Raw genomic sequence first — 17,229 nt, forward strand, 5'->3', positions numbered from 1 at the left:
GAAAAAAAAAAAAAAGCCAACGGTTTATCCTAACGGCAGGGAGGAAACACTGAGCTTGCCAGGAGCAGGACTAGTCTAAGAAGGCAAAATCCCGGTGCCCTGCTCTGTGTCCCACCACCTTGCCAATTATAGCAAACCTGAAACCTGCTGTGTCCATGTGGGAAAGCTACCCTGCCTGTTACTCCTTAAGCAGCTGCTGTGAAAATCATAGAAACAACTAAAAAACCTTCAGTAAAGTGCTCTGAAAATACTAAAATACTCGCTATACCACTGTGGTAAAATGGCTGGTATTTTATTTTGCAGATTGTTAATGAGCCCTTTATTCATCGTGGAAGATTCAAACAAACCACTGCTCCAAGAAGCAGCTTGTAATGTTCGTTTCCTACTGTATTTGCAGTTCCCTAGGGTAAAAGTTACCAATGCTTCCGAGGCTGCATTTCAGGTAACAGTGACTAAGGAGGTAGGCAACTTGAAAGGAATTACCAAGCGAAAGGACAGTCTATTTTAAACTCCAATCCACAGGCTTTCTCCATGGCCTTTAACATGACACAGTCAACTCTTGAATTATTTTGCCCTGTTTAAAAAAAAAAAAAATCCAAAGTACAGCAACATAAGACAAATGCCACTTAGAAGAAACACACTTTCAAATCCTCCAGTGAAGGGATCAGAAGAAGGTCACTTCAGAACATGAATTATTTAACTCCCACAGTGGCTAACCTGAATACAGAGTACTGTAATGAAGTATGAAATCAAAAGGAACACCAGCACTGTATACTTCAAATTCTCAATTTAAAAATATAACAAACAGAAATGCAGCTTCTTCCAACATGACCATTTGCATCAAATTTAACCAAAGTTAGCTTAAGATAGATACATACATACACTTGACAATCCTCTACAAAATAAACACAGAACAAATGAGCTGGATATGTGCCAGTTTCCTCACAGCGGAGGCAGATAAACACTTGTTATCATGCACAATTTTACTCTGTGTAATACCTGTTTCAGTTGAAGAGTTTGGAAATATCCTTTAGAGAGACAACAAATTAAAAGCCAGCCAAGAAGACCATCCCACAGAAGGAAAGGCAGCCATACAGGTTGTTTGTATCACATCAATTGCACTTTCTTCAAACACAAACCTGTTCCTGCGGAGTTCTCTCAAAATCATTTTGGTGCTACCAAAACCTGGGTAAAACCTCTGTGCAAAGACTGGAGACTTGAGCAAAACAATTCCTGTTTTGTAGTCTTTCAGTTCCATTTCTGCATTTTTAAAATGCCAGTCTTTACAGGGAAGGAAAAACCTTAAACAGTGATTCTTCAGACAGTAGCAGCATCCCCGCACTGATACGGGTTATATGCTTTTTCTCTTTCCACTGTTGAAAAATCTTAGGAAATTTCTGGCCAGCAGATTCCTTTCAAGACAGCTTATATTCAGTAACAAATGGTCTTGTAATCACAAATAATTGATTTTCATAACCTACACACTGCGAATACCAGGGTGGCAGACAAAAATGTAAAGCATGAAACACAGCTAATCTGGCTTCTTGTGCCTACTTCCTCTTTCTTCCTAGAACTTGAAGGTCAACACTAATGTTAATACATCTGTACATTTTACAGTTTTTTTTTCCCTGCCCACATGGAAATATTCATAGCAATTCTTTTCCTAAGCTTCATCCACAATTTTTAGTTTTCAAAGCAACTATAAAATATCCTAAATGTGTTATTTCCTAGCAAACCAGCAATAATTACAAATGCATTTCAAAATGTATTAGAAAGCCTACCTTTCCCAGTAGTCATGATTGTCAGGGATCTTGGTACAATACAAACACTGCTCTGAAAGCTATACCTACTCACAGCAACTTAAGCATCAGCCAACTCCCCACCCACAGGACTTCTTCAGTGTGATCTGCACCAATGGCAACTGCCACCCTCTTCCAAAATAAAAGCCTGGACTATATCTATCTATCTATCTATCTATCTATATATATATATATATATGCAATTATTTTAAAAGAGGGACTGTGTGGGAGGTGAACCTTCTCCTTCTGACTTTACTCATGTAAAAGAGCCTTCTTTAAAATTGATATTAAAAAATTGTTTTTTAAACAACTGCCTGATTTTTCTCCTGGAAAAAACAGGGAAGAACATTACTAACACAAACCTTAATTAAGAATAATGTCAAAAAGCAACCTTACTTCCACACAGAAGATGAAGCTGTCCGTTGTAGCTTAAGCTACTTAAACTGGTATCAGAAACAGTCTCTTCTAGGCTATTTTAGGTGATCTTGTCCTTATGAAAGCACAGCGTACTTGCTAGCCTTATAACATTATTCCTAGATCTGTGACTATGGAAACACTTTCCTAAGATACTGAACCAGAACCCCAAACCTTGTAATACACAGAGTCTAATAAACAAGCAGGCAAGAGGATGGGAGCCAATTACCAGCACCTGATCCATTTATTCACAATCACTCATTTTAGGCTACACAACATAACAATGGCTTGGCTTCTTAACAAAGAAGACACTCAATTCACCTTTAAATGAATGTTTTGTCCTAGTTACGCTGGGCAACAATTCAAATCTTACCTAATAATTCAACATTGGTCTAGTCGCTTTCAGATTTGCACAGGTACTTTTCATCTCCAACAACTTAGAAATGATATCTAACATTTTTCAAATTACACATTTTTTTTTAGTAGAGAAACATAAGGCAGGATGCATTTGGCAGCAAAATGATGCTCTAGATACATGCATAAGAGTCGATAATTTTATGATTATCTGTTATCTAGTTTATAGTTTTGTCAGCAATCAGTATTTTGTCTTTTTCATTAGCTACAGGTTTATTATGGAACTTTCAGAGATCTAACCAATATAATACTTTCATTCTTTCCTCATAAACATGTTAGCTTTGCTCAAGAAACTCAAAAGCATGCACATTTTTAACCAAATTAATGTCCATGGGCCTCACTTCAATCAAATCTAATTAAAGATCATTAAGTGGACGCAGATAAAGGACACTGACTAGTCTATAATTACTGGCTCTTTCATGCTGAAAATCCAATTCTCCTGTGAGCATAAGCACATCTGCATGATTAAGAAAAAGACTTACATAGAAAATAATTTGCTTTTTGAAACCCATGGAAGGCAAAACTGTAATTTTTGCTTCAAGGGGTTTGCTAATTATATGCAGATGGAAAAAAAGAAAAACATCTATAAAACAACATATTTTTAACTCCCATATTCTTGCCATTCAAAGCTGAAAGGCCTCTGGGTAACCTAGCAACAAAAAAGAATCCTACAAAGATGAAGTGTTCTATTACAGATAGAACTCTCCTCTCCAATTGCTACTCAGCTGCTTTCCCATTACTGTTTTAGTCACAATTGTGCTTTTAAAAAAAATTAAGTCCATGGGTTTTACATAAACATACTCAATTATACAAGTTATAACAACCTAATTTTGAACATGTTAATAGAACCCACAATGAAACCCTTCTCTTCCTTCCGAGTACTGCTATTACATTAAATTTCTTTGAACTTAGCTCAAATCCAGAGTTTTTCTTATTCAAAAGAGGGTTACTGTTTACAAGTAACAAAAAAATGACAAATTTCATAAAAATTAAAAACTTTTAAACACCAAAAATGTATTAAAGACAACTCAGAGAACAGAGAAAAATATTTACAAATCATATATCCAATAAGAGTCTTATATCCAGAATATATAAAGAGTTCTTATAGCTCAACAGCAAAAAGACAAACACCAATTTAAAAATGGGCAGGGGGATCCCTGGGTGGCTCAGCAGTTTAGCACCTGCTTTCGGCTCAGGGCATGATACTGGAGTCCCGGGATTGAGTCCCACATCGAGCTTCCTGCATGGAGCCTGCTTCTCCCTCTGCCTGTGTCTCTGCCTCTCTCTCTCTCTCTCTCTCTCTCTCTGTCTCTTTCTGGGTCTCTCATAAATAAATAAATAAAATCTTTAAAAATAATAATAAAAATAAAAATAAAATAAAATAAAAATGGGCTTTTTGGCAGCCATCAGACAAGAAAAAGAAATAAAAGACATCCAAAATGGTAAGGAAAAGGTAAGCTGTCACTTTTTGCAGACATTATACTACAGATAGAAAACTCTAAAGACTATCCCCCAAAAAATTATTAGAACTTATAAATGAATGCAGTAAAGTTTGCAGGACACAAAATTTGTATACAAAAATCTGTGGCACTTCTAAATACCAAAAACACAGTAGAAAACGAAATTAAGAAAACAGTTCAATTTACAATTGCACCGAAAAGAAAAAAATACCTAGGAATGCACTTATGAAGGTGAGGACCTGTACTCTGAAAACTGTAAAACCCTGATAATAAAAACCAAAGATGATACAAACAAACAAAAATATACCATGCTCCTGGATTAGAAGAATTAATATTGTTAAGGTATCCATATTACCCACAGAAATCTATAGATTCAATGCAACCCCCGTCAAAATACCAATAGCATTTTTCACAAAATTAGATTAATCCTAAAATTTGTATGGAGCAAATAAGACTCTAAACAGCCAAAGCAATCAGGAAAAATCAGAACAAAGCTGGAGGTATCACAATTCTAGATTTCAAGATATACTACAAAGATATGATAGTCAACACAGTACAGTACCAGCAAAAAAAGTGACCTATAGATCAATGGAACAGAATAGAGAGGCTAGAAATAAACCAATGTTTATATAGTTAATTAACCTATGACAAAGGAAGCAAAACTGTAATTCGGAAAAGACTGTCCTTTCAATAAACAGTGTTGTTCTTGAAACTAATATTACACTCTATGTTCACTAACTGGAATTTAAATAAAAACCTGAAACTACAAAATAAACAAATGGTGTTGGGAAAACAGGACAGCTACATGCAAAAGAATAAAACTGAACCACTTTCTTACACTATACACAAAAATAAACTCAAATGGATTAAGGACCTAAATGTGAGACCTGAAAACTATAAAACTCATAAAAGAAAACACAGGCAGTAATTTTTGGACATCAACCTTAGCAACATTTTTATAGATTATGTCTCCTCAGGAAAGAGAAACAAAAGCAAAAATAAACTATCAGGACTACATCAAATAGAAAACTTTCACACAACAAAGGAAACCACTGACAAAACAAAAAAGCAATCTACTGAATTGGAAAAGATATCTGCAAATGCTTTATCCAATACAGAGTTAATATCCAACATATATAGAGAAGTTATACAACCAACCAAAACCACCTAAACAACCTAATTAAAATATGGATAGTGAACCTGAACAGGCATTTTCCCAAAGATATATAGATGGTCAAGAGACACATGAGAAGGTGGCTCGACATCACAAATCATCAGGGAAACACATATCAAAACTATAATTATATATTACCTTACACCTGTCATATAGATACAATCAAAAAGATAAGAAATAACAAGTGCTGGCAAGGATGCAGAGAAAAAGGAACCCTTGTGTACTACTGATGGGAATGTAAAACTTGTGCAGCCACTGTGGAAAATATGTAGGTTCCTCAAAAAAATTAGAAATACCATATGATCCTAGCAATTCTACTACTATTTACTGAGACAAAACAAAAACACTAATTCAAAAAGATACATGCACCCCTATGTTTATTGTAGCATTATTTATAATAGCCAAGATATGTGGGATCCCTGGGTGGCGCAGCGGTTTAGCGCCTGCCTTTGGCCCAGGGCGCGATCCTGGAGACTCGGGATCGAGTCCCACGTCGGGCTCCTGGTGCATGGAGCCTGCTTCTCCCTCTGCCTGTGTTTCTGCCTCTCTCTCTCTCTGTGTGTGTGACTATCATAAATAAATTTAAAAAATTAAAAAAAATATATAATAGCCAAGATATGAAAGCAACCCAAGTGTCCATCGACAGATGAATATATAAAGAAGATGGGGAGGGGTGTATGTGTTTCTGTGTATCCTCATACACACATGCCATAAAAAAGAATGAGATCTTGCCATCTGTAACAACATAAATGAACTTTAAGGGTATTATGCTAAGTGAAACAAGTCAGGCAGAAAGACAGATACCATATGATTTTACTTACATGTGGAATCTAAAAAAATCAAACAAATGAATGAACACAGAAACAAAAAGAAACAGACTCATAAATACAGAGGACAAACTGATGGTTACCAGAGGAGCAGGGTGGGAAAATGGCCAAAATGGGTGACGGGGAATGGAAGGTACAGGCTCCCAGTAATGGAATGAGTAAGTCACGGGGATGAAAGGTACAGCATAAGGAGTATAGTCTATAATACTATAAAAAGCACTGTATGGTGACAGATGGTGGCTATACTTGTGTTGAGTATAGCATTAATATATGGAGTTATGAAATTACTATGCTGTGGACCTGAAACTAGTGTAACGCTGCATCAACCATACTTTAATTAAAAAAAAAATAAAAATAAGAACCCTTAATAAAAAGGACAAAGGACTTCAATAGAGATTTTTCCAAAGATGTACAAATTGTCAACAGGCACATGAAAAAATGCTCAGCATCATTAGGGAAACACACAAATCAAAACCATAATGACAACACTTCACACCCACTAGACGCCTATAATCAAAGAGACAGACAATAACAAGTATTGGCTTAAATATGAATAAATTATGATTCTCATACGTTGATGATGAGAATGTAAAATGGTGCAGCTACTTGGAAAATAATGTGCCAGTTAGGCAAAAATGTTAAAAGCACAGAGTTACCACATGAGCCAACTATTGCACTGCAAGGTATATACATAAGAGAAATGAAAACATCTCACATAAAAACTTTCAGGCAAATAAATATTCATGGTAGCATAGTTCACAACAGTCAAAAAGTAAAAACAACCCAAATGTCCATCAACTGGTGAATGGATAAACATAAGGTGGTATATCTATACAACAGTGAAATATTATTCAGCCATAAAAAGGAATGAAGTACTGATACATGCTACCCTCATGGGTGAATCCTGAAAACAATATAATAAGTAAAAGAAGCAATACATAAAAAGCCATATGTTGTATGACTGCATTTATATAAAATGTCCTGAATAGGCAAATCCCTCAAGACAGAAAGTAGGTTGTGAGGGACTGGGAAGAGAAGGAATTAAGGAGTGTGAATGGTCATAGGTATTCTTGGGGGTGATAAAAATATTCTGAAATTAGATAATTGCACAATTTTGTGAATACATACACACACACACACACAAAAAAAAAAAAACAGAATTATATACTTTTAAAAAGTAAATTTTTGGTATAGGTTTATCTCAATATTTAAAATATGCTGATGAGGGGGATCCCTGGGTGGCTCAGTGGTTTAGTGCCTGCCTTCGGCCCAGGGTGTGATCCTGGAGTCCCAGGATCAAGTCCCACATCAGGCTCCCTGCATGGAGACTGCTTCCCCCTCTGCCTGTGTCTCTGCCTCTCTCTCTCTCTCTCTCTCTCTCTCTCTCTCTCTCTCTCTCTCTCTCTCTCATTTATGAATAAATAAATAAATAAATAAAATCTTTAAAAAATAAAATATGCTGATGATTTCCCCCCAAAATAATCCAACACTCACTTCTAATAAAAACTTACATAAATAGGAATAGATGAGAACTACGTCTCATCTTGCCAAAGAACACCTACAAAAAAGCCACAATTAACATCACACTTAGTTGTAAAAGACCTAAGACTGGGAACCAGGTAAGGCTATCTACTCTCACCACTTGGTACTTTACATAGAGGAGGAAATTCTAGCCAGTGCAATAAGGCAAGGGAAAAAAAATACAAAGTATACAAATCTGAACGAGATAAAACTACTCCTATTTGCAGATGACTTATCTATGCAGATAATGCCACGGTATCTATAAAAACTCTAAGAACAGGAAAAATTCAGAATGGTCACAGTCTACCTATATAAGCAGCACACTAGAGACAGCAGAGGGTAGAGAGTTGAGAAGTAGAGCAATCAATGGTGCAGAGGAGTTCAAAAACTGGTTATACTAGGAGTCAGTGGACCAAAAAAACAAAAATTAGAGGAGGGATTTATTATGTTCCAACTGTGGTTTCTCTATGCTATCCAAATGACTCAAGCAAAGAAGGAAATCTGGTGGTTTGCTTCTGACAGCTACTGAACATCTTACATCTTACAAGTCTCTCAAAGTTACCATCAAGAGACCAAACTTATTCAGGTTAAGAATTCTAAAATCTTTATATATATCCCTTTAGGTGATTCTGTTTTGGCTCTAATAATTAAAAACTCATACTACTTATAGATAGTAGTATAGAAAGTTGAAGTTTTAAGGCCTCCAACAAGTCTTAAGATTTCCTTACCATCTGCTATTTACACAGACGCCTAAAAAAAAGATCTATCTTCCTTCCCAATCCTACCCCTTTACCATAGGCGATCTATCTTCCTTCCAAATCCTACCCCTTTACCATGTACATATATGGAGATACAGGGGCAATATTTACACAGGGAGGTGTAGAATAAAATGCTGCTGCAACACACCCAATGCCACAGGATTTTAGTAGCCTTGATTAAATCATGTGTCATGTTCATTAAAACTCAAGAGAATATACATGCGCTCTCCTGGGCAACGCCTCCAGCATGGGTGTGGATCTTCTCCCCAGTGCCAGCATTATAATGAGATTCTGTTTCAGTTATAATTTATAACATGGACTATAAAGCACAAACTCAAGTTTTCAGCCAACACCACTACCTCTTTACCCAGAACTTTAAAGCATCTATCTAGCAACTGACTAGTTGGGTAGCTCTGCCCATGCACACCATCAACACCACTCATCACTGGAGCATAACTCCATGGCCAGAGTTCTAGTCCTACCTCTATCATTGATACCCTATTAAAGCACATATAAAAGAATATATACAAGCACAGGGCGCCTGCCTGGCTCAGTCACTAGAGTATGTGACTTGATGTCATGTCAGGGTTCAAGTCCCATGTTGGGTACAGAGATTGCTTAAAAATAAAATATTTAAAAAACAAAAAAGTAGGGGGCAATGTACAGAAATTATGCCATGATAAAATTATATATAAATTATACAGTTACAGAAAAATGAATTGTAAGTAAATATGAAAAAATGAACACTGATTAATTGGTGATAGAATTATAGTTAAGTATTTTTTAGCCTTTTAATATTGTTATGTTTTTATAAACATATGAAAGAGAAATAAGAGGGATTAATGAAAGCATGTTTAGAATTCCTTAAGCATTTTTAAAGAAACATACTATGCAAAGACAAATTCAGTAATACTGAAAATGGTAGGTACAGAGCAGAGCAGGACTTAAAAGACCTGGATCTTGTTCCTGTTCCTGGATCTTGTTCCTGTTCAACCCTTATGTACTAGAAGTGACTTTCCCCAAAGTGACCGACTTTTTTTTTACAACCTCAAGATATTCAAACTTTGACAGCTATGCTGTGATCTAAGATCCCTAGCAATTCAGAAATTGCTATGATGCAATGAGGTATCCCAAAGTTAAAAATGTTGTTGGTGGCAACTGCTTTGCAAGGACTTCACTCATACACACTCATACACAAAATTCACTTGTCTTCTCTTCCTCTTCTGGAATCAGAAGAAATATCCACTTATCCTCAAACATCATCACAAAGTGTAGTAAAAGGAATTTAAGTACCGGAAACCTGAAGTCACAATTCAAGTCTCAATTATTATTCTGCTTATTTATTCAACAATATTTACTGCATACCTGTACCACATACCAGGGACCTTTTGAGGCATCAGGATAAAAGAAGGAACACTGAACAGAATGAAGGCACAGAGTTCCCTTAGAACATTGGCTGTGCTATACCAGCTGGCCTGGGTAATGAAGTGTGTCTATAGCCGAGATCTGGATAGAATGAGAAGGGCCATAGAGATACCCAGGAGACAAAGGTTTCAAGCAGAAAAAGAGTCATAAGCACAAAGGCCCTGAAGCAGGAGAAACTTGGAATGTTCAAAATTAGCAAGGTGATCAATAGGACTGGAGCCCAAAGAACTTAGGGGAAGAGCATCAGGTCACATCAGAATGGTGGTCAGCATCAGCTCATGTGCAGGCCTGGTGGACCATGACAAACCACTAAACTGCAGTCTCTATGTGACAAAAAACTTCTGGAGGATTCTGAGCAGAATATTAACAGCACATTACATTCTAAAAGGATTCATCTAGGGGGTACCTGGCTGGCAGATGACAGAGCATGCGACTCAATCCCAGGGTCATGAGTTCAAGTTCCACGGTGGGTGTAGAGACTACTTTAAAAAAAAATTAATTAAAAATAATAAAAACATAGGGATTACTCTGATTGCTGTGACAAACAGCCTGTAGGTGCTTGGGGAGACTAACAGCAAGGACACTGGTCAGGAGGCCACTGCAAGAGCACAGATAAAAGACCACAAGGACTTGCACTAGGAGAAGAGCCAGAGCAGCAGCTACAGTCAGAATCCCCAGGATTCCGGACATACTTTTAAAAGAAAGCCAACAGGATTAGCTCATGAATTCAGTGTGGGGTACAAAAGAAAGCCAATGACAAACCCACAGTTTTTGGCCTGGGAAAGTGGGTAAATGAAGTTAAATCTTTGGACCTAGAAACTGTTCAAGATATCAAATTCAGCTGTTCAGAAAGAGCATAAGTATTATACTGACCTAAAACTGAAGAAGCAAAAATAGAACGACTGCTTTTTCTACTCACCGTTTGCTGATTGTATCATGTTTCCAGATTTTTGGACTTCATCAAATTTTGTAAAAATTACATTCAACCTGTATGAAAAAAAATACATGTATATATAGAAACAGTTAACTATCACATATACAATTATATTAAAACACTAATGTGAAGGGTAGTCACACTCTAAAAAGAAAAAAAAACTCAATGATACAAACCCACCTAATAACAAAAACAATAACTACATTAATAACATTAAAACACCCAACAATAATCGGGCACTTATTATAGATCAAGCACTGACTTATGGCTCTCTCTGAAAGACCTCAATTAATCCTTACGACAGCCATATAAGAGATTATGGTCTTCTCCATTTTACAGATGAGAAAATCAAGACCAAGTAACTTATTTAGGGTAACAGAGTGACTTAGGGTGGAGATGGCACCCCTGAGAGTAAGAATCCAGAGGCCGTGCTCTCAGACATTATATTAAATGTACTGACTGCTCTAGGCAACATGTATACATTATGAAAAGCATGTTTCTCCTATTTCTAAGCACAGACTATTGATTGCTTAGAATAAAGATTTTCAAAATGTATTGACATTACAATATAAAAGCTCTCTGTGACTTATTCAAAATGCTATAATTCAAAAATGCTATAATTTCTCTAGAAACACTAGACTAATTTGATATCTAGAAACACTGTGACTAGATAATCGTTAACTGAAAAAAACCTACATGACATTTCCTATTAATGGATCAATGTCACCTTGACAATTAAATTGAAATAAAACTTCTTAACCAGTCAAAATATTCCATCCTAGTGACACCCATAAATGAACGAGAAGTTGGGGGTAGGTTGAGGTAGAGGGGTGCTAATTTGCCTAGTGGAAGAATTCAAGAATAAACCAGGCTTTCTCAAGCAAAACACAGATACATTGGAATAAGTGTAAAGGCTGAGAGTACAAAGCAATGTACTTCTGCATTCAAACTTATACCACCCATTTCAGGGACTGGACAAGAAATTTTACCACTTGCTTACAAACTCTCCTGTCATACAAGCTCTAATCAGTTCAAACGTGTTGTTTTTTCTGCAAAACTAGAATGGACTCTCCTTCAGGACAGGGATGGGAACTAGATACTTTTGGTGTTCCATAAGCACCAAACACTGTCATGCAGGAGCGTGACATCACTGCATGAATCCTGTTCCTGCCCTCACTATGGAAACTAGGTTTCTACTGGCCTTCATTCATTCATAGTTCATTCACTGAGTCCAGCCCTGAGCTGGCCAGATGGTGAGTGTGTGAAGTTCTTAACTTCTAAAGCTCCTATTTCATTCTTTTCTACTTAGAATGTCACATTCTAAGTAATGGGGGAGCCAAAGTACACATCAGCAAAGAGCAGTAAAATGAAGGGGATGAAGGAGACTGACATACTGCCTTTCCCCCTTCTTGTTCCATGCCAGATATCAATCTTTTTTGCACATCTTTCCATGTAGGCCAGATGTAGCCTCAAACTCCTCAAAGCCACTCCAGGCAGCTACTACCAGTCAAAAGTTGGCAATGAATTACAAAAATCTTGTCATCTCAGGACCAGATAGGAATAAAACTCACTTTCAAATCCAAAGGTTACTAAAGATCTGGAAAAATGCTTTAGAATCAATTTCTTAGGATGTTTCCATCACCTTCCCTTTTATAAGCACCAAAGATCTCCAGCGCCTTACAAAGCACATAAGTAATATCACTACACAGGTTGCCAGGGCATGCCCTGACCAACTTACCACTTTATTGTGTCACAACTACACCCTCTGACGTGAGCATGCCTGCCAGTTTGCAAGTTAGCGACAAGGTATACCTCTAGTCTGGTTCCTAAAATTACTGTGAGGGGCAAATATTTAATCTGTTGTTGGTAGAGTAGTCACCATTATCAATGGTCACTGTGGAAGAATCTGCAAATGCTCTCTCTGTGGTAATGTCTATTCAATGGGGCCACATTATCCACAATTAGCATGCCCAAACAACTTGGTATGAGAACGCTGAAAAAGATTACTATTTTTGGTACCTGTACTTTAATTCAGAATTCCCTAAGGCAGGCATGCCTTTCCATCGTTATACTCCTGTCTCTCTAGCTGCCTCATTTTCTGCTCAGCAATGTCTATGCAGGGGCTCTTAACAAGAGATCAGTAAACCTGGCTTCAGGACAGTCTAGTCACCAACAAGGTATTCCTAAGGAATGGCTTTTGTCTGCTAGCTCTGAATACAGCAATACAAAATGCCTCTTTGGAGCCAACAAATTTACACAAACCTAAAAGGGTGAGTTTTATACATTCGAAGACAATGAACGTATAACTAATGGTTACTCTCTGAAGCTACCAATTTTTCTTTCATGTTTGTAAATCTCTGGATGCCAAATTTAAATGTGACAAATAACTAACACCATTTTCCCTTGTTTTTTCTAAATTCAAAATTTATATTCAACTCTTCAATCCAATTGGTGTTTATTTTATTGTAAGATTTAGATCTAATTATTTCTCCTAGAAATAGGGGCTCCTGGGTGGCTCAGTTGGTTGGGTGTCCGCCTCTTGATTTCAGTTCAGATCATGATCTCAGGATCGTTGAAATCGAGCCCCATGTTGGGCTCTGCGCTAGGAGTGGAGCCTGCTCAAGATTCTCTCTCCCCTTCTTCATATGCTCCCCTAACCCTGGATCATTCTCACTCCCTCCCTCTCTCCAAAAAATATAAGTTAATTAAATAAGTAATTAAAAATTGTTTTAAATTTTTTAAATTAAAATAATTTCCTAAATGCAAATTCTAGTATGCTCACAATCAAGAAACTCTACCCATACACTCAGAGCTTTTAATTGGCTTTTTAGTCTACTACTTTTAAATATGAGCAGACAACCAAGCATTCAAAGATACATGAGCAAAGCTTTTCAAGCGAAAGAGATCAAGGTGGACACATACTCCAAAACCACAACACAGAGGAAGGAAGAGGCAATGGGAAGTTTTTAAAATATGTCATTATTACTTCCAAGAGGATAAAGAAAATACTGCAATTATAAAAGCTAACAGGGAAGGAGCCCTTCAAAATGACAGAATACAGACCTCTGAAAATCTGCTCCTCTAAAGAAGCAAAGAAAAACACTGTCAAAATCAAGTTTTTCACACTCTGGAAATTAAACAAAGGCTTGCAACAATCCAAGGAGCACTCTGCAAGAAAAATGACTGAATCTTGGTAAGGACAAGCTTTTCACTGTTTTGCTAGGTCTTATTTCCATCTTCAACTCACCTGCTAAAAATCAACAGCATCACAATCATGATAGTTTGAAAACCAGCAGTTTTGAAGCCACTGGAAGAAGCCGAACAAGTTTGGAGTGCCATAAAAATCCCCATTCTAAAAGAACTGTAATTGTTTCTTCTGTCTGGCATACCCTAGAACACCCATTCATAGGGTTTTATTTTACCTGATTCATAGCGCTCTCAGTGGAAGAGACTCTTTTCCTTGAAGCCATGATCAAAAAGAATCAGCAACAACTGTTTAACAATGGGAGTTGCCTGAGATGATAAAACTGGAGCAAAGACACTAACCAAAAAACTTATAAAGAAAAGTGGAGAATGAGATGTTCACAGGGAACTCCGAAAAAAATCTGACATATTCCTGGGAATCTGGAAGGCTATGTATATGTGCAAGACTATAAGAAAGCCTGAGGAAAGATCTAAGACGACACTAAGGTCTCATGTCTGGCTGACCTTGAGCTCTGCCCAAGCAGGCAGTAAGGGGGAAGGTAGAGATGTACAAACTGCCTGCCAGAACCCTGAAAACATCCCCCAACATACACAGATATGTTGTATATATGTTGCAGCAAAGGCTAAAGATTTATTGGTTGGAGGCATTCAAGGAAATCTCTAATCCTTAGCTGAATAAATACTAAGCTAACCAAGCAGAAACGTCAGTAGCCACACACATCAAAAAAAAAAAACAAAAAAAAAAAACAAAAAAAACCAACAGATTTCATGGAATTAGTTCAGAAAAATCACTTAAGTAAGGAACAACAAAAACAACAAACACCACCACCAAAAACTCTGAAGAGAGAGACCAAATGTGTTTTCCAAAGTTGTCACAATAGATTATTGTAAATGACCAGTTTCAACCAAAAATTGTACACATAAAGAAACAAGAAAATACAGCTCATGCAAGAAAAAAAAAATTAGTCAACATAAACTATCCTTAAAGGAAGCCCAAACATTGAATTTACTAGATGGATACTTGAAATCAACTATCATAAATATGTTGAAAAGAACTAAAGGAAATTATTTCTAAAGAACTAAATAACAATGTCTCACCAAAGAGAGAGTGTCAATGAAGAAACAGAAAACATAAGAATCACAGAGAAATTCTAGAAATGAAAAGTACAAAAACCAAAATAAAAAATTCATTAGGTGGGAAGCTGGCTGGCTCAGTTGGTATAGCATGCAATCCTTGATCTCTGGGCTGTGGTTTCGAGTCCCATGTTGGATCTAGAGATTACGTTAAAAAATAAAATTGGGCAGCCCCTGTGGTGTGATCCTGGAGACCCGGGATCGAGTCCCACATCAGGCTTCCTGTATGGAGCCTGCTTCTCCCTCTGCCTGTGTCTCTGCCCTTCTCTGTCTCTAAGAATAAATAAAATCTTAAAAATAATAATAAAAAAAAATAAGATCTTAAAAAAAATGCACAGGGTAGTTCAACAACAAATTTTTGCTGGGGGAAGAAAAAAAACTGCAAACTTGAAGATGCATCAGTTGACAATACCCTGAGGGAGGAAAAAAAAAAAAACAGGGGGAAAAAAAAAAGAACAGAGCCTAAGAGGTCATGTTATTATAATACCAACATACCAACATACATATAGTGGGAATACCAGAAGGAGAGGAGAAAGAATATAGGACAGACTATATGGAGAAAAAAGGCCAAAAACCTCACATATTTAATATAAAATTTTAATCTACATGTTCAAGAAACTCAACAAACTCCAAATAGGATAAACTTGAAGAGATCCTAACCTAGAGACAAGAGGAACAAACTGCTGGAAGAAAAGACAAAGAGAAAATCTTGAAAGCAAAAACAAACAAGTCAGGAAATAACAAATATTGGTGAGGATGCAGAGAAAAGAGAACCTTGTATTGTTGGTGGGAATGCAACCTGGTACAGCTGCTCTGGAAAACAGCATGGAGGTTCCTCAAGAAGTTAAAAAACAGAGCTACGCTATGACCCAGCAATTGTACTACTAGTTATTTACCTCAAAATTACAAATGTAGTGATCCAAAGGGGCACCTGAACCCCAATGTTTATAGCAGCAATGTCCACAAGAGCCAAACTACGGAAAGAGCCAGGATGTCCATCAACAGATGAATGAATAAAGATGTGTTATATATATACAATAGAATATTACTCAACTATTAGAAAGGGTGACATCTTATCATTTACATGGACATGGATGGAATTGGAGGGTATTATGCTGAGTGAAGTAAGTCAACTAGAGAAAAACAATTATCACCTGTTTTCATTCAAATAAAGAATATGAATCACATGGGGGAACCATAGGGGAAAGTGGAATGGGAAGTAATCAGTGAGGGAGTCAAATTATGATAGACTCTTTAACTATGGGAAAGAAACAGGTTGCTGGAGGGGAAATGGTTAAGAAGATGGGGTAATTGGGTGACAGGCACTAATGAGGACACCTGATGTGATGAGTACTCAGTATTAAATGCAACTGAGGAAGTACTGAACTCCATATCTGAAACTAGCAATGTACTGTATGTTAGTTAATTTAATTTAAATTTTTTAAAAAGTGGGACGCCTTTTTGAGCATCTGTCTTTGGCTCAGGGTGTGATCCTGGAGTCCCTGGATCAAGTTCCACATCAGGCTCCCTGCATGGAGCCTGCTTCTTCTTCTGCGTATATCTCTGCCTCTCTCTCTCTCCATGTCTCTCGTGAATAAATAAAATCTCAAAATAAATAAATAAAAAATTTTTTAAAGAGTAAGCAACAATAGAGATGCCATTCATTTTGTACAAGGAATCATCAACAAGATAAATAACTTCTCATTATAAAAAAAACAACAGTGGAGACCAAGTACAGTGGGATGACATATTCAAAATTTTGAAATTTAAAATTTCAACCAAGTATATGTTAATAATTTGAAAATAAACAAATACATATGTACATAAAATAAAACAAAAATCTCAACCAAGATTTCTACATCCAACAAAATTATCCTTCAAAAATAAAGCAGAGAATCGTCTCTGGACCAAAAATATTTGTCTTTACATGAAGTTATACTATCAATATAATGAATTGTAGACTCTTGGCAGGAAAAAATGAAGGAGAATTTAAGACATTCCTATATTAAAAAAAGAAAAAAAGACAAGTCTTTCAGTTAAAAATGAAAGAACATACATTAGCCCAAATCTACATGATGCTATATAAAAAACATCAGTAAAAGTAACTACAAAGGTAAACATAAAACCCAGGTAAATTATAACTGATAGTATAATTGTATTTTTTG

At 36.5% G+C, this 17,229-nt stretch overlaps 1 protein-coding gene across 2 annotated transcripts in view; it reads right to left on the bottom strand.

The window, feature by feature from the left end:
- Window positions 1-17,229, bottom strand: part of CLASP1 (cytoplasmic linker associated protein 1) — a 266,188-nt gene that overhangs the window by 141,432 nt on the left and 107,527 nt on the right. The window contains exon 8 of one of the 2 annotated variants that reach the window (XM_055315783.1): window positions 10,712-10,779. In XM_055315783.1, coding sequence (XP_055171758.1) covers window positions 10,712-10,779 — 68 coding nt within the window. Of the gene's footprint in view, window positions 1-1,781; window positions 1,849-10,711; window positions 10,780-17,229 lie in introns of those variants that run through there. The other variant, XM_055315784.1, reaches the window with a different exon arrangement.

Source organism: Nyctereutes procyonoides, unplaced genomic scaffold (assembly GCF_905146905.1).
Source record: "Nyctereutes procyonoides isolate TBG_1078 unplaced genomic scaffold, NYPRO_anot_genome, whole genome shotgun sequence".
In the NCBI taxonomy this organism is placed as follows: Eukaryota; Metazoa; Chordata; class Mammalia; order Carnivora; family Canidae; genus Nyctereutes; species Nyctereutes procyonoides.